Source organism: Mytilus galloprovincialis, chromosome 4, assembly GCF_965363235.1.
Source record: "Mytilus galloprovincialis chromosome 4, xbMytGall1.hap1.1, whole genome shotgun sequence".
Taxonomy (NCBI): Eukaryota; Metazoa; Mollusca; class Bivalvia; order Mytilida; family Mytilidae; genus Mytilus; species Mytilus galloprovincialis.
This window is the reverse complement of record NC_134841.1, coordinates 81,506,301-81,533,038: the sequence shown is the minus strand read 5'-3', so window position 1 is coordinate 81,533,038 and position 26,738 is coordinate 81,506,301. Positions and strand designations below refer to the sequence as shown.

General features: G+C 31.6%; 1 protein-coding gene across 6 annotated transcripts in view; it reads right to left on the bottom strand.

Annotated features, from left to right (window-relative positions):
- The window catches only part of LOC143073112 (uncharacterized), a 52,922-nt gene that overhangs the window by 25,679 nt on the left and 505 nt on the right, over positions 1–26,738 (bottom strand). For 2 of the 6 annotated variants that reach the window (XM_076248432.1, XM_076248430.1), the window contains exons 2-10: positions 23,998–24,038; positions 22,584–22,739; positions 14,876–14,902; positions 11,047–11,157; positions 10,068–10,453; positions 7,487–7,547; positions 6,347–6,397; positions 2,139–2,196; positions 438–606 (exon numbers count right to left, since the gene is read on the bottom strand). In XM_076248432.1, the coding sequence (XP_076104547.1) occupies positions 438–606; positions 2,139–2,196; positions 6,347–6,397; positions 7,487–7,547; positions 10,068–10,453; positions 11,047–11,157; positions 14,876–14,902; positions 22,584–22,739; positions 23,998–24,007 (1,029 nt within the window). In that variant the 5' untranslated portion in view covers positions 24,008–24,038. The remainder of the gene's footprint in view (positions 1–437; positions 607–2,138; positions 2,197–6,346; positions 6,398–7,486; positions 7,548–10,067; positions 10,454–11,046; positions 11,158–14,875; positions 14,903–22,583; positions 22,740–23,997; positions 24,039–26,738) is intronic. The other 4 variants (XM_076248433.1, XM_076248435.1, XM_076248436.1 and 1 more) reach the window with 4 other exon arrangements.

Below are 26,738 nucleotides of genomic sequence, written 5' to 3'. Positions count from 1 at the left end.
ACTGTGAAAGCACATAGTTTCTGCATAATTGTATAATGACTGTGAAAGCACATAGTTTCTACATAATTGTATAATGACTGTGAAAGCACATAGTTTCTACATAATTGTATAATGACTGTGAAAGCACATAGTTTCTGCATAATTGTATAATGACTGTGAAAGCACATAGTTTCTACATAATTGTATAATGACTGTGAAAGCACATAGTTTCTACATAATTGTATAATGACTGTGAAAGCACATAGTTTCTACATAATTGTATAATGACTGTGAAAGCACATAGTTTCTACATAATTGTATAATGACTGTGAAAGCACATAGTTTCTACATAATTGTATAATGACTGTGAAAGCACATAGTTTCTGCATAAATATATAACAACTGTGAAAGCACATAGTTTCTGCATAATTATATAACGACATTGTAATATTACTTACTTCATGGTACTCAACATAAACAAAACTTGCTGGAAATATGCCAACAAAAAGAATTAATCCAATTATCACTGTTGCTATGGTGACAAGAATCAAGAACTTCTGAAGTGTCAGTGAATTTAAATAGCGAACAACACGTGGAAATCTGTCTCCAAAACAATTAGCACACTCACTGAAAAAAACATAAACAACAATCACACAATAAAATTTAGAATGTAAATTGGGAATATGTCAAAAAGATAACATCGGAACAAAGAGTAGATATAATACACCTTATCACTATTCCCAGCTGACCCAAATGCTTTAACTTTTAACGTCATACAACAATCACTTTTCCATTGTGGCGTTAGATATTTTGTTTTATGACTTCAAAATTTTATGGATCCTGTGTGATATCCAATAATAGTCAACAAATAGTAATAAGGTGTATAACTCAAGGCCACCAATGGGTCTTCAATGCAGCAAGAAAATCCCGCAACTGGAGGTGGGCCTCAGCTGGCCTTTCAATCAAATGTGTACTAGTTCAGTGAAAATGGACGTCATACTTGTTTATGTTATAAATTATAGATTTTTCTGCTTCAAGTAGCAGAAAACAAGATTTTCAACTCAGTACATAATGCACATGTAAATGATTAAAATAAACCAACCAAGTGGAGGCAATGTACCTGTACAATATAAAATGGTTGCATGTTTCTTTTATGATTGTACAATAATCTCATGAATCTTGTTAGGTGAGTCATATACTTTTTGCACGTACAAGAGTATTGTGTTAACTATTTGATGGTTAGTTCAGTGAAAAGTTTTTTCATAACCAAAAACACTCTATTCTGAGTGATAATAGAAATGTCCATCCTTCATAACAGTCAGTTCACTCATCAGAAGCTACCTAACTGGTCAATTGTCAAATTTGTGTATATTCTGGGTTGATGTTTAGAATAAAGCTATTGAACCACGAGTTCTGATGGTTTATAAAGCTAAAATCACCCTTCCAAATTTTTTAGAACACCATCATAATTTGGTTGACTGTTATGAAATATCTGTGTCACAGATCAACTAGTATATGTTCCACTTGCTGACGCCTTATTATGTCCTCTAATGGATCACCTGAGCAATTCTCAGTTTTTGACTGGTCAGGATTAGGTTGCTAAATCATGAATTTTCTGTGGTCTGCTGTTTTCATTTTTTATATTTTGATTATATTGCTATTATGTTATTTGTCTTAAATTATTTACTTTCTATGTTTGTGTATGCTTTCTTTGTATTTTTTTTCTCTGTCTATCTCATTAAACTCAGTTACTTGACCTAACTGGCGACATGGATGAAGCAGTGTCTTTAAATTAAATTTTAGAAATCTTAGAAAAACAAAATACAACTCACTATTGATTGACCTTAACTTGAAACCAACTATTTTTTTCCCAAAGCCATTTTTTTCCAAAGTAGAAAAATAACTTGAAATATAAATTGTTGTAAATGTATAAAACTTGGGTCTGCCCTTATATAAATACAACAGGAAGTTGGGAATCATGACAAATAAATTGATGAATAGAAAGCACTAAATGCAAAATAAATATCTGTGAAAATAAATTTATAAAACAGCTGTATTTAAGACCTAATTATGATAAAGTACAGTAATTTCATGTGCATATAAGTTCATTATTCTGAGAAATGCAATCTACAATGAAAATGATTGTGTGAAGAACTTACAATCTCTTCCTTTCTTCTGCTCTTCCTTCTTCCACATCAAACTCAGTTCTTGTTGTTGCTGAAATAAAGCAAGATATAAACCATTTCATAAATAAATGATGGCTGTTGTTATGCCCTAGCTAATAGGCAAATATACATCAGGTATCAAGTGGTATTCATCTATCCAGAGTTATTCAAGAAATTCAATGAATGTAATGAACAGGCAGGGTCACCAACATTTTTTATGTGACCTCATCATGAGTAATGATAAAACATAAAATGTTTAAACCTCATTCAGACATATTTTAAAACCAATCATTTCCCATTCAAAGATTATTCATGGGGTCTTCCACACCATTTGGCCATCTACAATCTATGTGGACCATTTTAGGAAAATATTTCTCCTGCATTGTCACCAAACAGAAATAATAGCATGTTGTTGAATGCCATATAGTAACACATATCTCTGTCTTGCATATAACAGAAATATAATGAGCCTGAACAGCAACAAGAATCCTTGAAAAGACTCATTAATATGTTTTCCACTGAAAATATTAATATAAACTGTATAAACCCAAGTAAAACATACCACATTCACTGCCATCAACGGTATCATCTGGAGAAACCTTCATTAGGAAAACCTATTTTGTAAAAGCATTAAAACAGCCAAAAGTGTATTATTAAGTGACATCCTGTTTCTCCCACTTTTAATCACATGCCTTTATAAACATTGGGGGATATGTTGTAATAAAAGTTTGTTTATAATTGTTCTGATTATGTGTACCAGTAATTCACCTGTTAACTATAAACAAGAGGCTGTCACAACGACAGCAAACCGGATTTATTAACATTTATTTGTGTCCTGGCAATATCACAAGAACCATTACTGATGAATGGTGAAAGTGAAAATCGTCAATATCAAATTTGACCTCCATTTTGTCATCAGTATCAACATATTAAAATTTGAAAAGCTTAGATTGAATGGTTCATGAGTAAATGCAACAACCTGAATGGAAACGCCATTTCACGATCTTTCAAGAACCATAACTCCTGAACGGTAAAAGTCAAAATCGTCATTATTGAACTTGACCTCTATTTTGTCATCAGTAACAACATATTAAAATTTCAAAAGCTTTGGTTGAATGGTTCATGAGAAAATGCACGGACACGACGGGGAAAAACCATTTTTCAATCTTTCAAGAACCATAACTCCTGAACGGTAAAAGTCAAAATCGTCATTATTAAACTTGACCTCCATTTTGTCATCAGTAACAGCATATTAAAATTTCGGAAGCTTTGGTAGAACAGTTAATGCATAAATGCACGGACACGACTGGAAACTCCATTTTTCAATCTTTCAAGAACCATAACTCCTGAACGGTAAAAGTCAAATTCATCATTATTGAACTTGACCTCCATTCTTTCATTAGTAACAACATATTAAAATTTGGGAAGCTTTGGTAGAACAGTTCATGCGTAAATGCACGGACAACTCCATTTTTCAATCTTTCAAGAACCATAACTCCTGAACGGTAAAAGTCAAAATCGCCATTATTGAACTTGACCTTCGTATAGTTGTCAGGAATAACATATTAAAATTTTAAAAGCTTTGGTTGAACGGTTCATGAGTTAATGCACGGACAACATTTGATTGCCGCCCGCCCGCCCGCCCGCCGTACATCCCCAAATCAATAACCGACATTTTTGTCACAAAAATCCGGTTAAAAATGATTTAATGTCTTTATTTTACGATATCAAAATGTTTTTTTTTAGAATAAAATTAATTATACCATTATTTAGTAAAATACATTTGTGAAATGCTTTAATATAAATAAAATAAGGATCCTGTTATTCACATACTTATTTTCTTGTGAAAAAAATATCTAAACAAATATAGAAGTTTATTATACACCATTTAATATTTTCTTGTTGAATAATACCATTTGATATTTTCTAATTATTATATATAACCAAAAATCACTATTTAAAATTAATCAAAAATAAAAAGTCAGTGACTGTGATGGACTTTCTACTCTTGTCTGACTCTATTTCACCAGTTGACACCATCCCTGCTATGGTTGATTGATCCATGTACCCACTTGTATTTAGCTTACTACCATGGAAATTTGAGTTTGTTTATATACATTTCATCAGTCAAATCAAACATAACATAACCACACCAACTTAAACTCAAACCTGACAGTTTTTATCAATAATGAGACAGCCACTCAGAATGTAGCATGTACAGTTTTCTCATGGGTAACAGTTTAGGGTTGTTTCTTCGAATTCACCCAACATATATAGAGAAATGTACAGAAATGCAGATGTCAAACCTACTACTAGGAGAAAGATGACATAACTCAACTAACAGGGTTGAGTTCAATATCGTAGCAGCCATGTAGCGGCTACGTAGCTGCTTTTATTCTCTATGTAACAACTAGTCAATAGCTACACGTTCAATAGTCAAAATCTACGTAGCACTACGTAGCTGCTACGATATTGAACTCAACCCAGTAGTTAGAAAAGTAGCAGGGCCTACCACTCAGTTAAAGATGTTTGGCTAAACGTACTGTATTGGAAGACATTAACAACGTCCAGGACACTCATTTTATACACACTATGTGATAGAGTATTGAGTTGAAGACCCCAGATTCTTATGGAACCACTTCCAGACAGAAGGACCCCGAACAACCAACCATCTTAAAAGGATGACACAACAAAATAAAGAAGAAAGTGTAGAGCGCCAACCCAAACCTGTACAGCCTAATTGAATTCCTACAAAAGACACAGACCTTCACAGAATACATTATAGTGGGGTATGCTGCTGGAGGTGCCCATCAACCAACCTGAAACAACAAAGTTTTAAACACAAGACTACAGCTTCTTAAAGATAGATACCAGCAAGGCCAGATAGATGTTATAAACCTTGCAAATGAAGTCTCCTATCGTCTGCATTTAAACTGATTTGTACTACGTTATAATGCCGACTGTTGTATTGAAAGATGATGTTTTGTAATATTACAATGATTCTATCAATTAACGATTGAAAGGTTAAAGGTTGAATTATGTCAATGCAATGTCTATTATCATTTTTAGTGCTTTATATGACATTAATTAAAAGAAAAAGCAAAATATATTGTTAGTCTTGATGTCATTTTGCATGAATTTTATGAGAAAATAAAATAGTATTAAAAAAATCTATAAAACTTACCTTTCAAACTATCTAAATCATAACAATAAATTCCAAATTATTTTTTTAAATAATTTCTTTTCTTAAAACAGAATACATTCTGTATCTTTTTTTAAATATGAATCTTCTCACAATTTCTATTAATTGTACAAAGCAGCTCTTAATTTGGATTGTGATTAAATATGTGACATAGTATAGGTTTCTGACACAGAATGAATGTGGTCTAAAAACTCACAAATTTGTAACTGGATATTTACCTATTATGGTTCAATATCCCAAATCTTAGTACAATATTTGAATAAGTTCAGCATATCAAAGAACCCTAAGAAGAGATTTTGGATGAAATCAAACAAAACATGTTTAATTTTGGACCCTTTGGACATCAATGCAGCCCAATTAGATAACAGGGCCCAAATTCCAAAATCTAATTACAAATTTTATATCAAAGAACCCCATTTGTCAATTTTTGTTGAAATCAAACAATGTTAAATTTTGGACCCTTGGATCTCAATGTGGACAAATTCAAAAATGGGGCCAACAATGCAAACAGCAAAAGTTTTGCTGTCTTCTAAAAACTCTTTAAAAATACCAGGCTTGTAATTTTGTAGGCCAGCCAAGCTTTTCCATCAACATAAGACTCATTATAGGTACTCAAATCAAAACAGTCAGAAGGTCTATGACTTTAGATCATCTGGGAAATACACCACACACCAAAACAGCTGTGGGCACAGTATTTCTGTTTATAATTATATACCTCTTCCTTCATTCTTTTTTTTAATTAAAAGATAAATTTAAAAAAAATTGTGAAAGGAAAATACAGGTTCTTGTTGAGCAACACTAAGATAATTAATCTGAAACACTGAACTTACATGTATTACAGCATTTTGACACCTGTGCTTGCAAGTGTAAAGGTATGTAATGGGCAAAAAGCTTTAAGTTGGGAAAATGTATGTTCTATATAAGCATTAAGGCCATGATTTAGCTGAAGCGCTGCACCTGTAGGTAATTGTTTACACTTTTGATTGCAGGTATGTCTTACCTTTCTCCTCTGTTACAGATGGGTGAGGTTGAAGAATCCAGTTTGATGTTGCTATGACAACAGTAATAATATAATAATATAAGATATCAATAAAGTTGGTGTAAGAAGAATTAACTTTAAATTTTCCAAGAACATGCAGTCTAAAATGGATGTGCATGATGTGCTTGTTATAAGTAAATTTGAAATATTTTTGATAATGTTGCTGAAGACTTAGTGATCTTGCAGCAAAATAAGCGTAACATAATCCATACAAATCTTGCTGATGTTAATTGAAAGTGCTAATGATTCGGAGTTATATCACACCGATTTTTAACTCTTTCTTTTCATATCTGTGGAATATATATGGAGAGATGTCTCAAAGTGAATCACTAAAAATCACTAAAGAGCAATTTTCATTTGAATAGTTTTATGTGTTCTGATGTGATACTTTCAATTGCAAGGACAAATTTGATAATTTAGCAAAAATAGTAATATCAAATCTATTGCTTACAAGAAATCAGTTCTAACAAGAATTAACCACAAAACACATAGGAATAGAATGTAAGGCTTTGTATGCCAAATATGTGTTAAAGAATGTTGACCATGCTGACATAAGTATGGTTACTGGTAACCAAACATTAACAGAGTTACCAGGAGGAACAGAAAATAATCAACACGGCTTACAAACATGGTGATTGGTAAACAAACCTAAGCAAAGTTACCTGGATGATAAGGGAACTACATTTATGTTAACACAGAATGGTGACTGGTAACCAAAACTTAGAAAAATTAGCTGGATGTCAAGGAAAATAAATCATCTACATTTATTCTGCCATAAGAATGTTTGCAATTGTCAGACCTTAGCAAAGTTAACTGGATGTCAAGGGAAACAACTCATCTATATTTATGTTTAAGGAATGGTTACCAGTACACAAACCTTAGAAATGTTACCCAGATGCCAAGGGAAATAACTCATCTACATTTATGTTGATGTAAGAATGGTTACTGGTACCCAAACCTTGGCAAAGTTACCTTGACATCAAGAGAAATAACTCATCTACAATTATGCTATCAAAAGAATGATGACTGATTACCAAATCATGGGAAAGTTAGATAAATCTTGATATCAATTAAAAGAACACAACTTCATTTCAAACTTACCAGCTCTGTATGACTGTTGTCTTTCTGGGATAGCATCAATATCTGTAAACCTTGTTTCTTTCTGAAATAGATTTTTTTCTATCTAATTGATATACTTTTAATGAAAATAAGTTTTAATGTGAGCCATTTTTGTAAATATTTCTTCATTTCTAAAATGCAACCAGCTTTACAGGATGTTTTGGTTACAGAAAAGTCACATTGTCAAACAAAGCCCTGAAATATAAATTTCCTGCTTTTCTGCTAACCACATGATATTGGAGTCCTAAAGAGCATTGTGTTAGCCAAGATACAAAATAATGTGTCCAGTTATATATAATTAGGTTTCATGACTTCCTATTGACTGTTTCCTAGGCATTTAAGTAGAAATTTAATTTAGTGTGTTAGTCATTGACAACACAATGTATGCTCCAATCAAATGACATTTCATGATCTCAACCAGTAGGACATAGTCATTTCAGGTTTAGGATTTTTGACTCATTTAATGACTCTAAACAACTCCAGAAATCAACGGAACTAATGACAGTAAAATGCTTTCTACAAATATCGGCAAAGTCAATACAATTGATTAAAACATGTTATATAGTATACTCGCAATCTGATTTTATAAATTGTGGCTGAACTTCTTTTTAAGAAGATACTCATGTGTTACATGTATTCTAGTATGATTGATACCACATCTAGAAAAAAAATAAACTGCTCTTTCCTCCATTTGAAATAATTTAAAGGTTTTTAAAAAAAAACAGCATTTTTTAAAAATTGATATAAATATATACATAAAACACTTCAAACAAAATATTAATTTAAAGTGCTTTGTAGACAAACTGGTGCTATGTGCACTAGGCTTTCTATAGATACTCAGTAATTTATCACAGATGATATTAACTTTTGTTTGACAGAAATAATAAAAACTCATTATGAACTCTTTTAAAATAATAAAAAAACATGATGAACTCCTTTTTTGTAACTTTCAGGAAATAAAAAGTAAACAAACAAACAGTTCAGTCAAAAAATTTAATTTTCTCTTTATGTTTTGCTTTGTGGTATATATTTCATTGAACCATTACATTCCTCAACCTGTTCCCAGAAATTGTTATTCAAAAGCTATCAAAATTGTCATTAGGATTGAAAATAGTAAAATGCTTTTAATACAAACCATGTACTATTTTTTATTTTGTTTCTTGGGCTAATAGAGAGTTGGATATTTTTATTTTAGTGTTACAAATACCCAAATTATGTCACTATCACACTCAAAGAGATAAACATAGTGATTCTTATTAGACTTATAAACACACAATTATTATTACAGAGTAAAGTGACACTTATGGGAACTCAAACTGTGAATGTAAGTACAACCACAAACAACAGTTATTATCAAAATAACCAAATAAATCCACATTTTGTTAACAACAAATACTCACAAAAAACTTTTGCTAAAAAATTAAAAACATATTTAATAAAAAAAAAATAAAAAAAAATATACTGTGAGCAATTGCTAGGCTCAATTATTATCCTTTAGCAAATTTGAAATAGAACATCAAATAAATTGAAACATAAGTACACATGTTGATGGTCTTGTCTGCTTTACTTACCACGATTGATTTTATGTTGATAAACCTAAACATAAAGATTTGCTCAAAGTATACATATCATATAAACCGTGATGAAAATGTGGTCAAGGTCTGTTAAACCAATCCAAACAGATAAATAATAGTACACCTTACAATCATAGTATACAACATGTACAAGAAACAGACCAAACCATGAAACTTAATATCAACCAATGGACCATGAAAATGTGGTGTCAGGGTCAGATGAATCCTGCCAGAGAGACATGCACACCTTACAATCATTCCATGCTTCAAATCTAGTATACCCCATTGTTTATAGTAACCTAAAGAAATAGATTTAACCAGGAAAAACTTAACATTGATCACTAATCCATCAGATGAGTTCAATGTCAGATGGTGAATCCTGCATGACAGATATAAACCCATATACCAAATATAATGATCTTTTTACTTATAATTAGTGAAATGTTCACATGACAAAATCTGAACTTTTTTCTAACAGTCACGTGCACTGAACCATGAAAATGTGGTTAAGGACAACAGAAATATGACAGACGGAAACTTGGTAACATAGGATATCTGTGTACAATGTATGAAATATTGGGGTCTGATAATCTCTGAAATACAAAGCTTAATAAAAATAGTTAATGCTGCTGCCGGATTGTAATCCTTATGTCTCCAAAAACAATAGTGTGTCAAACAGCATGGACTAATAAAATAAAGTGACATAAGAAATGTAGACAAAAACTATTTTTTCATTGAGCAAAGTTCCACAACTACAGATACTTTTTGAATAAATTTGTAGTAAAAAATGATAATCAGAGTGTGCTTTTCTATCTATATATTTTTTTTAAGAGATGTACATTTGTACTCAGAACAAATTAATTTTCATGGAATAAAGCATTGTATACATTTTTTCTTGTGCAAAGTTCTGTAACTCGGGAGAAACAAAATTGAAAACTGGTCACTTTGAAAGAGATATTATGTTTATCGCTCATGTCATAATTACTTACAGAAAGTCCATCTATGCTGTCACTTTTAGCTATAGGTGGAAGTGGTCTTCCAGAAGTAAATGATGCTGAGGCTGAATTAGGTTCAATAATATCCTCTGATGTTGGAACTTTAGGTTCAAATTGTGGATCATGGTTCCCTGCCTCCCTACTCCACTGTCTGCTCTTCTGCCATAGACGTCCGTAAACTGGAAGTGATTGTGGTAACTCACGTGCTCCATTTATTTTCAAAGCCTCACTATAGGAGGGTGGGTCAGGAAGATGGTCTATAGGGTTTAACTTTGCTGGTTGTCTTGACCGTTGTGATCTCCCTGGCTGATCATCATATCCTCCTGCTTGAAGTGACATTTCCACTTCTAATGGTGGCTCCTCTTGATTGCTGGCATCATCTTTGAAGAAAATAACACTATTATTAAAAGGTATTTAGAGAAAGAAATAAAAGCAGACCAAAAATTGACAGATCATATGAAAAACTCATATAGGTGGTTGACTTTTCTTTTTTTCTTTTGGATTGAATTTCAATTTGGTGGTGATGTCAGATGTATAACACTCTGATCTGAGTTCATTGATACTGACAAATTGCTTACTGTAAATTCAGAAATAATTGTGATGTCTTTATTATAATTGAAATAATTTAAACTTGCATTTTGAAATTCTTTAAATGAAATAAACAGGATTGTTCTCAATATATATTGCATAGATAACATTCACATTATAGTCTAAAATGATAAAATCGCTATAAAAAAATGCACACAATAATTTCTGAATTTACAGTATTTTATGGTGTTGGATTGCATATTTCATCTTTTAAGGCTTTTAGGTGACATATGGATTTCTATATGGATCAATTTATGATTTATTTCAATTTTTTTTCTGCAATAGCTGGATGTTGACAACAGAACAAGACGTTATAAAGCGCATGCATTATTCATAAACAAACAAGAAAAAGCTCAGCTTTTGTCCTTACAGTATAAAGACTCACCATAAATTTCAAAAGATAATGGAGAAGCTACATTTGGCATTGATAGAGGCCTAGGCTTTCTCACTTCTTCATCTTCAGGTGTGATAGACCCTGATCTTTTTCTAACTGCAGCTGAAAATAATTGTTTACTTTTATATATATCTTCAATCAATTTCATTGTTTGCCATAAACTATGTTTAATTTCAAATCTTCCATAATTAATTAATTATGTTATGAAATACATGTAAGATTTAAAATATAAAATTCAGTCAATATATATATGTGACAGAAATAAAAAAAATAAATACTGCAAAAATGTTCCTTTTTATAAGGTATATGGCTGGAAAACCCTATCAATTATTGGTATTTTTTTTCACATGAAAACATCTCCATACTGACCATAGCATGCATAATTCATAAAACTTATTGCATTATCCCCATTCACTGCTGTGCAATGAATAAAAATGTATAAAATATAAATATCATCACTTGTTTGACAGTTTTTGTACTTTTTAACACAAAAAATGATGAAAACAAGAAATCATAACTTTAACTAGCTAGAAATATGTAAGGATTTATATAACATATAACTAGAGGCTCTAAAGAGCCTGTGTCGCTCACCTTGGTCTATGTGAATATTAAACAATGGACACAGATGGATTCATGACAAAATTGTGTTTTGGTGATGGTGATGTGTTTGTAGATCTTACTTTACTAAACATTCTTGCTGCTTACAATTATCTCTATCTATAACAGTACTTTCTGTGGAAAATGTTATTGAAAATCTTCAAATTTTACGAAAAATGGTTAAAAATTGACTATAAAGGGCAATAACTCCTAAAGTGGTCAACTGACTATTTTGGTCATACTGACTTTTTTTAGTTCTTACTTTGCTGTACATTATTGCTGTTTACAGTTTATCTCTATCTATAATAATATTCAAGATAATAACAAAAAAACAGCAAAATGTCCTCAAAATTACCAATTCAGGGGCAGCAACCTAACAACCGATTATCCGATTCATCTGAAAATTCCAGGGCAGATAGATCATGACCTGATCAACAATTTTACTTCCTTTCAGATTTGCTCTAAATGCTTTGGTTTTTGAGTTATAAGCCAAAAACTGCATTTTACCCCCATGTTCTATTTTTAGCCATGGCGGCCATCTTGGTTTGTTGGCCGAGTTACCGGACACATTTTTTTAACTAGATACCCCAATGATGATTATGGCTAAGTTTGGTTAAATTTGGCCCAGTAGTTTCAGAGGAGAAGATTTTTCTAAAAGATTACTAAGATTTACGAAAAATGGTTAAAAATTGACTATAAAGGGCAATAACTCCTAAAGTGGTCAACTGACCATTTTGGTCATGTTGTCTTATTTGTAGATCTTACTTTGCTGAACATTATTGCTGTTTACAGTTTATCTCTATCTATAATAATATTCAAGATAATAACCAAAAACAGCAAAATTTCTTTAAAATTACCATTTCAGGGGCAGCAACCCAACAACGGAATGTCCGATTCATCTGAAAATTTCAGGGCAGATAGATCTTGACCTGATGAACAATTTTACCCCCATGTCAGATTTGCTCTAAATGCTTTGGTTTTTGAGTTATAAGCCAAAAACTGCATTTTACCCCTATGTTCTATTTTTAGCCATGGCGGCCATCTTGGTTGGTTGGGCGGGGCATCGGACACATTTTTTTAACAAGATACCCAAATGATGATTATGGCCAAGTTTGGTTAAATTTGGCCCAGTAGTTTCAGAGGAGAAGATTTTTCTAAAAGATTACTAAGATTTACGAAAAAATGGTTAAAAATTGACTATAAAGGGCAATAACTCCTAAAGTAGTCAACTGACCATTTTGGTCATGTTGACTTATTTGTAGATCTTACTTTGCTTAACATTATTGCTGTTTACAGTTTATCTCTATCTATAATAATATTCAAGATAATAACCAAAAACAGCAAAATTTCCTTAAAACTACCATTTCAGGGGCAGCAACCCAACAACGAAATATCCGATTCATCTGAAAATTTCAGGGCAGATAGATCTTGACCTGATGAACAATAATACCCCCACGTCAGATTTGCTCTAAATGCTTTGGTTTTTGAGTTATAAGCCAAAAACTGCATTTTACCCCTATGTTCTATTTTTAGCCATGGCGGCCATCTTGGTTGGTTGGCCGGGTCACTGGACACATTTTTTAAACTAAATACCCCAATGATGATTGTGGCCAAGTTTGGTTAAATTTGGCCCAGTAGTTTCAGAGGAGAAGATTTTTGTAAAAGTTAACGCAGGACGACGACGACGACGGACGACGACGGACGCTGGATGCCAAGTGATGAGAAAAGCTCACTTGGCCTTTCGGCCAGGTGAGCTAAAAATGGAGGTTTTGTACAGGATCAGAAGAAGGTAATATATATAAAAGACAAAAACAGATTGAAAGCTCAACATCAAACCCTGGTAGTATTTTCTTTCTGAATTGTGTTAATACAATTATGCTTAATGTTTAAGTTGAACTAAGAAAGCAAGAAGGGTAAAAACTGAATCTGATTTTTTAAAGCAAGACTATGTACTAGCCATGCTAGCTGTATCTAAATATACAAAAGTTATAAATGGAAGAAACTGCATGTTACTTGTTTAATTAACCCTATCCAAAAACAAATAAAAATAAAAATAAAAATAAAAATAGGAATGCATTACTGTTTTTAATCACAGTGTTTCTGACCTAACCAAGCAGTTCAATGCAGAAACATTATTGACCAATTACTAACAAAAACAAAATAAAACTCTAATTTTTGATTGGATAATTTTTGGGGGCAAAACTTTAAGCAGCCAATTGGTTTCCTTCTTTACCATTTATATATTTTTTTGTATAAAAAGAATAAGCTGCATCCCCATATACATGAACAATCCAAAGAGGCAATACAATCAGCCATACAAGCAGCACGTCCTGATACTCCGTACCAGCAAGACCAACGCAATCGGAGTAAAATGAAGGCAAAAAGACTGACAGACACCAGTCTATAGAATAGGTAGCTACAGTCCGTGATATCCAGACAGGATAGTCGGACTCTAAACACCCATACATCATCACCCATATACATGATATACTTTTCTGTCATTTAATGTCAGCACTTATTTTAATTCACAAGTAGGTAAATCCATTGAAATATGGTGCCGAAATAATAAATGTACATTTTCAATAAATGCAAAATTCTGTGGAAAGTGAGTCATAATAATCTGCATGCATTTAGAAATTAGTGTTATTCAAATTATTCTACAAACACACAAATATTCATTTGTTATAACTATCTAACTAACTATGAATATAAACATAAAACATGCAGTTAAATGTAAAACTATGTAGGCAAATAATAAATAGATGGGCAAAAGCTGATTGTTACTTGAAATTGTCAATCATAAGCAGTTTTATGCAGAATTTAAATTTTCATATACCGTACATGATTATTAAGGTAAAAAAAACAAAGGAAGTTCATCATATGACCATTTCTGAATACATCATATGACAATATCTGAATTCATCATATGACAATATCTGAATTCTTTATATGACCATATCTGAATTCATCATATGACCATATCTGTATTCTTTATATGACCATATCTGAATTCATCATATGACCATATCTGAATTCATCATATGACCATACCTGAATTCATCATATGATCATATCTAAATTCTTTATATGACCATATCTGAATAAATCATACGACCATATCTGAATTCATCATTGTTCACATGACCATATCGGAATATATGTATTTGCCAAAGTCAACTGCTGCTAAGTTTGTACAATTTTAAGTTAATATGAGTATACTTACAATCTTTGTTCTGTTGTAATTGAGGTACTAAAATTGCAATGAAGGTAAAAATGAGTGATGATTAGTAAAGGATTTTTAATAAGATTATATATTAGTTACATTTTAATAAGTATTGAAATTCTAAATCTATTTAAAAATATTAACATTATATACTTTTAAATTTAGTGATTCTCTAGAGAATTCATTTTTGTGAAGACCTGAATGCATTTATGTATAAATGAAGGAAAATGCTTCAAAAGATAAAACCAGATGCTCCGCAGGGTGCAGCTTTATACGACCACAGAGGTTGAACCCTGACACTTGGGGCAAGTATGGACACAACATTCAAGCTGGATTCAGCTCTGAATTTTGATTGTGATTAAAAAGTTGACACAGCATAGGTTTCTGACACAGAATGAATGTGGTCTAATGAACTAAAACATTTTTTTTTTTTGCTTTTGATCAATTCACTTTGCTGTTGAATATTAATCCTCTAAAAAAAAAAGGTTTGAAGAAATTTTCTTTTTATTTCTGAAATCTGAAAAATTGAACCCCTCTCACCCCCCCCCCCCCCCCCCAATTTTTGTTCATCTCCCCCTTCCCTTATTTCGAAAATGATCTCAATTCAATGGAGTTTGCAACAATAACTACTCATCTAAATACATCAAAAAATATTAAAATACAAAATGTCAAGGTTAAAATTATTTTAATTAATTATAACTTCTTAAAAATAATTGGGGAATGTGTCCAAAGGGAAAGGGACACAGATGATGCCCCCACTAGCATATAACATTAAAAAGGGACATAACACAAGAACTGTAAAAGTGAAGCTGCCAAAAATTGAACTTGAACTGAGTTCAGAGGTACTATGAATTATATAAACATTTCATTAAATTTAGTTGAGACAAACTTAAGTTAAGAGAACAGAAACGAAAAAAAATCTTCAATTTTTCCACTTGTAAAGAGTCATAACCCTAGAATGGTAATCAAAGTGCTTGTTATCACTGAATGGCAAAGATTGTTTTAATTTATCAGTTGGTAGTATAAAAAGTGAATATTGCATTGTATACATATTGTATATATAGCATTGATTTAAGTTGATACAACTACTATTCTGGACAAAGAAAGATAACTCACATTTTCAAAGAATAATAATCATTGCAACATTTTATATTGGCAAATTTCCAATGAAGTTTATTAAACTAAAGTTATTGGCAAATTTCCCATGTACATAATTTAAAAGGATTTTAGGTGAGATAAAAAAAAAAGCTTCATCAGCAACATTTTATATTGGCAAATTTCCAGTGGAGTTCATTAAACTAAAGTTATTGGCAAATTTCCAATGGAATTTATTAATAATTAAGTTTTATACATAATTTAAAAGTAGTTTAGGTGAGATATTCAAATCAGTTTCAATTACCAACCTTACACTGCTCTTAAATTATGTTTTGTACTCTTTTACCCCCTTTTTTGCACCTTATTCCTTAACGCTTCGAGCCATAACTCCCAAAGACAATTCTTACCATCCCTTTGTGGTATTCCAATATCCAAAATCTAAATACATGGTTAGATTCAGCATATCAAAAACCCCCAAGAATTCAATTTTTGAGGAAATCAAATAAAGTTCAATTTTGGACCCTTTTTACTTTAAACATATTTTATTTCAAACCAGATGCTCCGCAGGGCGTAGCTTTATACGACCACAGAGGTTGAACCCTGACACTTGGGGCAAGTATGGACACAACATTCAAGCTGGATTCAGCTCTAAATTTGGATTGTGATTAAATAGTTGACACAGCATAGGTTTCTGACACAGAATGAATGTGGTCTAATGAACTAAAACATTTTTTTTTTTTTGCTTTTGATCAATTCACTTTGCTGTTGAATATTAATCCTCTAAAAAAAAAAGGTTTGAAGAAATTTTCTTTTTATTTCTGAAATCTGAAAAATTGAACCCCTCTCCCCCCCCCCCCCCCCCAATTTTTGTTCATCTCCCCCTTCCCTTATTTCGAAAATGATCTCAATTCAATGGAGTTTGCAACAATAACTACTCATCTAAATACATAAAAAAATATTAAAATACAAAATGTCAAGGTTAAAATTATTTTAATTAATTATAACTTCTTAAAAATAATTGGGGAATGTGTCCAAAGGGAAAGGGACACAGATGATGCCCCCACTAGCATATAACATTAAAAAGGGACATAACTCAAGAACTGTAAAAGTGAAGCTGCCAAAAATTGAACTTGAACTGAGTTCAGAGGTACTATGAATTATATAAACATTTCATTAAATTTAGTTGAGACAAACTTAAGTTAAGAGAACAGAAACGAAAAAAAATCTTCAATTTTTCCACTTGTAAAGAGTCATAACCCTAGAATGGTAATCAAAGTGCTTGTTATCACTGAATGGCAAAGATTGTTTTAATTTATCAGTTGGTAGTATAAAAAGTGAATATTGCATTGTATACATATTGTATATATAGCATTGATTTAAGTTGATACAACTACTATTCTGGACAAAGAAAGATAACTCACATTTTCAAAGAATAATAATCATTGCAACATTTTATATTGGCAAATTTCCAATGAAGTTTATTAAACTAAAGTTATTGGCAAATTTCCCATGTACATAATTTAAAAGGATTTTAGGTGAGATAAAAAAAAAGCTTCATCAGCAACATTTTATATTGGCAAATTTCCAGTGGAGTTCATTAAACTAAAGTTATTGGCAAATTTCCAATGGAATTTATTAATAATTAAGTTTTATACATAATTTAAAAGTAGTTTAGGTGAGATATTCAAATCAGTTTCAATTACCAACCTTACACTGCTCTTAAAGGGGCACTAGCTACGATATATATAAAAAAATAAAGTATGATTTTTTTTTAGATCAATCATTAATCAAATTGGAATAATGAAATAATAATTTGCTTTTAACAATCAATTTCCTTTAATTTTGTTGAAATAAGCGATTAAACATAATTTTTGACTGATTCACTTGCAAGTGAAAACGTCATCATCATTCTAACCGGTATTCATGTGAACTTCAAGTTAACCCCTAGCTAGAGATTGACAACGCATGCATTGTACGTGTACTGGTTATTTCAAGAAAAAGAATGTCAACAATGAAAGTGAAACTACGGTAAATCATTTGATAACTAATTCGATGCACATAAAATCATTCTTATATGGTTAAAAACAATGAGAAACATCTATTTTTAATCTATAAAATAAAATCAAACAGACCTATAAAAATGCAATTGCACGTGTTGGTTTAATCTATTCGTATCTTTATTTTTGTTTACATCGCTTATATGGTCATCTGAGGTCAAATCGATAGTTAATTAGATGGCGTCTGGACTAAAATACACACGAAACGAACCTATATATTATCTACCCCATGCTCTGTTAACTGTTTATTTTAGACTTTTGATAGTTTGGATAAATGTTTTACATTGTTATAAACCAAATATGAGAATTTGAGTCAAATCGGTTACAATGAATTTGACAGCTAGTGCCCCTTTAAATTATGTTTTGTACTCTTTTACCCCCTTTTTTGCACCTTATTCCTTAACGCTTCGAGCCATAACTCCCAAAGACAATTCTTACCATCCCTTTGTGGTATTCCAATATCCAAAATCTAAATACATGGTTAGATTCAGCATATCAAAAACCCCCAAGAATTCAATTTTTGAGGAAATCAAATAAAGTTCAATTTTGGACCCTTTTTACTTTAAACATATTTTATTTCAAACCAGATGCTCCGCAGGGCGTAGCTTTATACGACCACAGAGGTTGAACCCTGAACGGTTGGGGCAAGTATGGACACAACATTCAAGCTGGATTCAGCTCTAAATTTGGATTGTGATTAAATAGTTGACACAGCATAGGTTTCTGACACAGAATGAATGTGTTCTAATGAACTTAAAATTTTTGTTTTCTCTTAGAGCAATTCACTATGCTGTTGAATATTAATCCTCTCAAAAAAATGTTTGAAGAAATTTTCTTTCTATTTATGAAATTTCAAATGAGAAAATTGAACCCGATTTTTTTAATCAGATCCCCCTTCCCCTTATTCCAAAACTAATCTCAATTAAAATTTCTAATGGAGTTTGCAACAATAACTACTCATTTAAATACATCATAAAATATTAAGATGTAAAAAAACTGCTTGTTATCACTGAATGGTAAAGATTATTTTAATTTATCAGTTGGTAGTAAAAAGTGAGTATACATTGTATATTGTAAATAACAAAGATTTTAGTTGATTCTGGACAAAGGAGGATAACTCCAATTTAAAAAAATTCTTGCTATTGCACAATATTGTGCAATTAGAAATTTCTTGCCTACTATTCTGGACAAAGAAAGATAACTCTAATTAAAAAAAAAATTGCTATTTCACAATATTGTGCAATTAGATATTTCTTGCCATTGTGCAATACTGTGCAATTGAAAAGACTTGCTATTGCACAATACTTAATATAATAATTTTAGATCCTGATTTGGACCAACTTGAAAACTGGGCCCATAATCAAAAATCTAAGTACATGTTTGGATTCAGCATCTCAAAGAACCCCAAGATTTCAATTTTTGTTAAAATCAAACTCAGTTTAATTTTTGACCCTTTGGACTTTAATGTAGACCAATTTGAAAACAGGACCAAAAATGAAGAATCTACATACAAAGTTAGATTTGGCATATGAAAGAACCCCATTTATTCAATTTTTGATGAAATCAAACAAAGTTTAATTTTGGACCCCCATTTGGACCAACTTGAAAACTGGGCCAATAATCAAGAATCTAAGTACATTTTTAGATTCAGCATATCAAAGAACCCAACCGATTCATTTTTTGTCAAAATCAAACTAAGTTTAATTTTGGACCCTTTGGACCTTAATGTAGACCAATTTGAAAACGGGACCAAAAGTTAATAATCTACATACACAGTTAGATTCGACTTATCAAAGAACCCCAATTATTCAATTTTGATGAAATCAAATTAAGTTTAATTTTGGACCCTTTGGGCCCCTTATTCCTAAACTGTTGGGACCAAAACTCCCAAAATCAATACCAACCTTCCTTTTATGGTCATAAACCTTGTGTTTAAATTTCATAGATTTCTATTTACTTATACTAACGTTATGGTGCGAAAACCAAGAAAAATGCTTATTTGGGTCCCTTTTTGTCCCCTAATTCCTAAACTGTTGGGACCTAAACTCCCAAAATCAATAACAACCTTCCTTTCGTGGTCATAAACATTGTGTTTAAATTTCATTGATTTCTATTTACTTAAACTAAAGTTATTGTGCGAAAACCAAGAATAATGCTTATTTGGGCCCTTTTTTGGCCCCTAATTCCTAAACCTTTGAAACCAAAACTCCCAAAATCAATCCCAACCTTTCTTTTGTGGTCATAAACCTTGTGTCAAAATTTCATAGATTTCTATTAACTTAAACTAAAGTTATAGTGCGAAAACTAAGAAAATTCTTATTTGGGCCCTTTTTGGCCCCTAATTCCTAAAATGTTGGGACCAAAACACCCAAAATCAATACCAACCTTCTATTTGTGGTCATAAACCTTGTGTTAAAATTTCATAGATTTCTATTCACTTTTACTAAAGTTAGAGTGCGAAAACTAAAAGTATTCGGACGACGACGACGACGCAGACGACGACGAAGACGACGACGCCAACGTGATAGCAATATACGACGAAAATTTTTTCAAATTTTGCGGTCGTATAAAAATCATGTACATGACATACACATATACATGATTTTTTGAATTTTGGACCCTTTAGACCTCACTGTGGACCAATTTGATAACCTGGCCCAAATATCATAAATCTAAATGCATGGTTAGATTCAGCATATCACAGAACCCCATATATTCAATTTTTATTGAAATCAAACAAAGTTTAATTTTGGACCCCAATTTTGACCAACTTGAAAACTGGGCCCATAATCAGAAAACTAAGTACATGTTTAGATTTAGCATATCAAAGAACCCCAAGAATTCAATTTTTGTTAAAATCAAACTAAGTTTAATTTTGGACCCTTTGGACCTTAATGTAGACCAATTTGAAAACGGGACCAAAAATTAAGAATCTAAATACACGGTTAGATTTGGCATATCAAAGAACCCTCATAGTTCAATTTTTGATGAAATCAAACACAGTTTAATTTTGGACCCTTTTGGCCCCTAATTCCTAAACTGTTGGAACCAAAACTCCCAAAATCAATCCCAACCTTCCTTTTGTGGTCAGAAACCTTGTGTTTAAATTTCATAGATTTCTATTACTTATACTACAGTTATTGTGCAAAAACCCCCAAAATGCTTATTTGGGCCCTATTTTAGCCCCTTATTTCTAAACTGTTGGTACCAAAACTCCCAAAATCAATCCCAACCTTCCTTTTGTGGTCATAAACCTTGTGTTAATATTTCATAGATTTCTATTTACTTATACTAGAATAATTGTGCGAAAACCAAGAAAAATGCTTATTTGAGCCCTTTTTTGTCCCCTAATTCTTAAACTGTTGGGACATAAACTTCCAAAATCAATCCCAACCTTCCTTTTGTTGTCATACACCTTGTGTTTAAATTTCATAGATTTCTATTAACTTATACTAAAGTTCTAGTGCGAAAACCAAATGTCTTTGGACGACCACAACGACGCCAACGTCTTACCAATATAAGACTGCAAAAATTTTGCGGTCGTATAAAAATGAATCTATGTATAAAGGATTGCAAAAGAATACATCAATCTAACATTGCAAATAAAATATATTAAAAATAGTTACATAACCATGATAACAAATGTAAGAAAAAAAAACTTATTTAAAACAAGAGATAACTCTAGAACATGTCTAATGATATTGGAAGAATATAACTGTTGAATGAATGCATATGTTTACTTCAGTCATGTTGGCCTTGTTGACCAACCTAATATCTACAAATGGGAATTTAAAAATCTTTCTGACCTATGTTTCAAAAACTTACTTAAGCGATATAACCTTAAATATAGATATAAATAGATAGCGAACTGGCCTGGTGTGATTAGAATTTATGTCTGTTTTATTTCATATTTTTGGTTAGAAATATATGTTAATCATCGTTTTTACCTTTATAAGAATAAGTTTTTTATTTAGTCAATCAAATGATTTACCTTTGTCTCACTTTCAATGTCGACATTCTTTTCCTTTTAATAACACACATAATTCATGTGTAATTCATATCTAGTTAACTTAAAGGGGTTAAATTGAAGGTCACATGAATACTAATTCAATGAGGTTGAATTATTCACTTGCAAGTGAATAATTCATCATCGATGTTTCTTTGCTTACTTAGACAAAATTGAACTTTTAATACTGGCTGCTAAAAGCGAATTATTATTGCATTACATGTATTTCACTTACATTAATGATTAAACCAAAACAATCTTATTTTAAATTGTTCAAATATCTCGTACCTGAGAACCCCTTTAATTAAGGTATCCATTGCATTATATACATCTAATTTATGCATTTTATAATTTTTGCTATATTTATATATCTATATTATATCAAAAAATAAAAACACAAAATTTAACCATAACTTTTATATACATTCCCTTATAATGCTCAATTCTTATCCTCCCAAAATTACACTCAGTGCTGAGAAATCAAATTCATAAGTGGTTAATGTCATTACTGCACACATCAAACACACAATTATCAATAACAGTTACTTACTAAGTGTATCATCAATTATGGTTTGCCATTTATTTGATAGGGAGGGCATAACAATGCGTCCATGTTCAGTGTCGACTGTTTCATGCTCTCTATTTCGTCGCTCTAAAAATTTAGCTGTAGCCTCCTGCATTTTCTTCCTGGCTCCATTTTCATCACCTACAAATCAAAACTACATTACACTTGAGATTGAGGGCTTTTTACTAAAATTACCTATATAGTGGTCAACTAAATTATATAAAGTATCAGAATAAAAAAAATGATTGCCAATACAAATATAATAAAAATTCCAAACTAGTTTTGAATGTGCCAACTTACATGACTTATATCAGTATTAACAATTAACTACAAGCCCACTAGTTCCAGCAAGTGAAATTCTAGAAGGGCCAGAACCATGCAAGTTCTTTAAAAAAACAAAGAGCAATCACAAGCCTTGAGAATATAGAAAGAAAATTCTTCATGAACAGTTTTGGGGATTGTTAGCTTGATTGATACTGAATCATATATTAGAGATAGTTTTCAATTGATGGTATTCAAGTTGGAGTTATTTCCCTTCGCTGACTAGGTAGATGCATGGTAAACTGGTTGGCGAGGAATTGACATGCATTTTGCTCTCCAACATGGGGAAAAGGGAAATGAATGGCATTAATTACCTTTTTTGGCGATTAATAATGAACAAATCAAAATTTAACTGATCATTTTGTTACATTGTATGAAACGTACAGTCATGACAGTGTAGTCTCAGTCTGAGATTGCATTTACATCTGACAGCCTTTTTTAGGACTTGTTTCAAAGCCCATCAGATGTTCAAACAATCTTGGACAATGTATAGTATAAACTATTCACAATGATCAACCACTTATCATGCTTATATTGGTACTACATGTACTCTGTAAATAGATTTGTGTATACTCCATACAGTTATTGATATAAAGAAGCTCCTAAAACTTTATCTTTAACAATACATGACTGTAATATTTAAAATCATCACATGAATGGCATGCAGTGTTCTCCAAGGATTTAAGAAATCAACCTAACATTTCATCCAGTAAATGTAGACAATTCTTCTTAACTGGACCACTCATTCGTACTGGACATTTATCATGTTTATGCATAAGTTTTGGACCAAATCAAAATTTTTACTGGTCCAGTAATGCATATCACATTACTGGACATTTACAATTTTTTTCAATGTTTACTGGTCTTACCTAATTAGTGCTAATGTCTGGCAACCTTGGGAACTACTGTTTAAACTAAATAGTCTTATAAAAATCATAAAACACTAGTACACGTATGTACTTGTGCCTTCACCAAGAAACTCTTTTCAATACAAATTGCAGGTGTATATGTATACATTTTTTTTTATATATCTATGACCTCACAATGACAGTATGAACTCATAGAGAAAAATACTTGCCATCAGCCATCTTTAAATTATGATTCTAGACAGTCAGAATTCTGAAAGTAAAAATAGTTGGCAATGCACAATTTAGCTAATTGATTATTCAAGGTACAAAAACATGTTTTTATTAGTAACTACATGTATACATGGTATATGTTCTTGCTGATTCACTGTAATAACACGATATTTATATCTATGAATCTTCCAAAGCTTATTTTTTACAATGTATGTGGTAAAGATCTATACTTGTTGATTTTCGTAAGTTTTTTTATTTATGTAGTATCTACATAAGTTGATTTTCAATAGCTTTTGATTAATGTGGTATCTATAAATATTATTGATTTTCAAAAGCTTTTTATTAATGTAATATCTATATTCGTTGATTTTCAATACCTTTATTATGATTAATGATCTATTATATTATCATGATTATTCTATATATATATTTGATTTTGTACTTTTTGGTTTATTCAACATGTACAATGTATTGTCATCATTGTATATATGTTATGTATAGTACTCTGTGCCACAGTGAAGTGAAGGAAATATACTGGCATTTATACATGTATATATATATATGTAAACTGTGCAAAAAAAATTTAAGTTAATATAAATTTATATACTATGTACATGTATAACATATTTAAGAATAATTCATGGGGGTTTGAATATATAGTGATTTTACCACAGGTTGGCCCTTAGCTTTATGCAAAATATTTTACCCTGAGCGATGAGCGATAGTGAGGGGTAAAGTATCGGCATAAAGGACAACCCATGCTAAAATCATGAGATGGATTCCCAAATGATACAAAATATTCACCAGAGATAAGAAACCAATAACAAACAAATATCCTCCAGAGCGCTGTAAGCATTGGTAAGGCGTTAAAGCAAAAAATTATAAAAGCCTCTCAAGACATCGTAATTATTTGGACTAATGTAAACCAAATAACACAACCACATTTGGACATTATGCGACTGTCCCACAAACGAGCTAAACGAGGTATAATTAGGAATCCGGGTCTGTTTGCGTCCAATCTTGTTCGCACCCATCCACGTTCGCCCCCTTCCACTTTCGCATCCTACATGTTCACACCCAAAGTCCGTTTGCACCCTACACGTTCGCACCCAATTCTACCGAGTTTTAGTAAGTGTATTGCTATAAATATATATCATTATTTCTAAATAATGTGAGTTTTTTTGTAAAATGGTAAGTTTATAGCTATAAAAAAAAATCATTGTGTGATTCTGACAACAATTTTAAAAGTATTTCATTTATATGTTCGATAATTCTTAATCATGTTTGAGGGTCTGGATGGGGGGGGGGGATGGGTCTGTTATTCTGTAAACATTTAATTTTCACCCCTTTTTTCTCTAAGCTTTAAAAAATTAACTCCTTTTTTCTCTAATCTTCAAAAAATTAACCCCTTTTTTCTCTCTAATCTTCAATTTTTTTGCCCGTTATTCTCTAATCTTCAATTTTTAAGGGCATTATTCTTTAATCATTTAACCCCATCCAAACCCTCATGTTTTGGTGTCAGCATGGTCAGTGCATTGAAATAAATGTTTTTTTTCCCCAATGTTTCTAGTCAATTAAGTGCAAATCTGACAACGTTTTGAATAAATGGTAAGCATGGTAAGTGTATTGCTATAAATATATTTTTTTAAGTGTTGGATAAATCTTAATCATGTTTAGGTATTAGTAAAGGTTTAGTGTATTACAAAAATGTACTCTCTATATATTTTTTCTTCTTTGAATCTAAATAAAGGGAGATTATGACAACATTTTTTATGTGTTTATAAAATCTTAATCATGTTTTGGTTAGTGTATTGCTATAAATATTTCTTTGTCATTGTTTCAAAAGGAATTGGGATACTTACAAAGTTTAATTAAGGTTCATGTGGACCCTATGGCTAAAATGGCCGTTTTTTCACCTCAAAATTTACTCTGAGTACAGACAAACCTGCGCATCTGTAAAAAATTCCAGGCATGGCATGCCCTAGATAAATAAATTTCAAATATGTTTTATGTTTTAGAAAAATAAAAACTTACCAGGATTTTGCCGTGCACTTTTTTTCATTCCTCCAGAAGGTGCCAAAATAAACTAAGTTGGGAAACAGGTTTGAGAACTTCCCCACAGGTAATAATTGAAGTGAGCTGTATTGCTTGACATGGACATGAGATGAACAATAGATACCTAACAATAATTGGTCATTTAAACTGTGTACCTGAGTGGACCATATCAAGGTAAACTCAACTGTTTGTTAATTTTATCATCTTCTGCAGGGACGAAAAAAAGTGTACGGCAAAATCCAGTTAAGTTATAAATTTTCGAATTCATACAATGCATTTGAATTCTATTTATCTAGGGCATGCTATGCCTTAAAACTTTTTCAGATGCACAGGTTTGCCTGTACTCAGAGTAAATTTTGAGGTGAAAATACAGCCATTTTAGCCATAGGGTCCACATGAACCTTAAGTGTTGAAAATAGTTCGTAATCATCGTTACCAATACAAATTGGGGGTGAACGTGCAGGGTGCGAACAGACTTCAGGGGCGAACATGTGAGGTGTGAATGTGTAGGGTGCGAAAGTATATTGTGCACGAACGGACCAGATACCTTTAATAAGCTAGCTAAAAAAAACCAGGTTAAATCCACCATTTTCCGGATAAGAAAATGTCTGTACCAAATCAAGAATATGACAGTTGTTATGCATTCGTTTGATATATTTGAGCTCTTGATTTTGCCATTTGATCA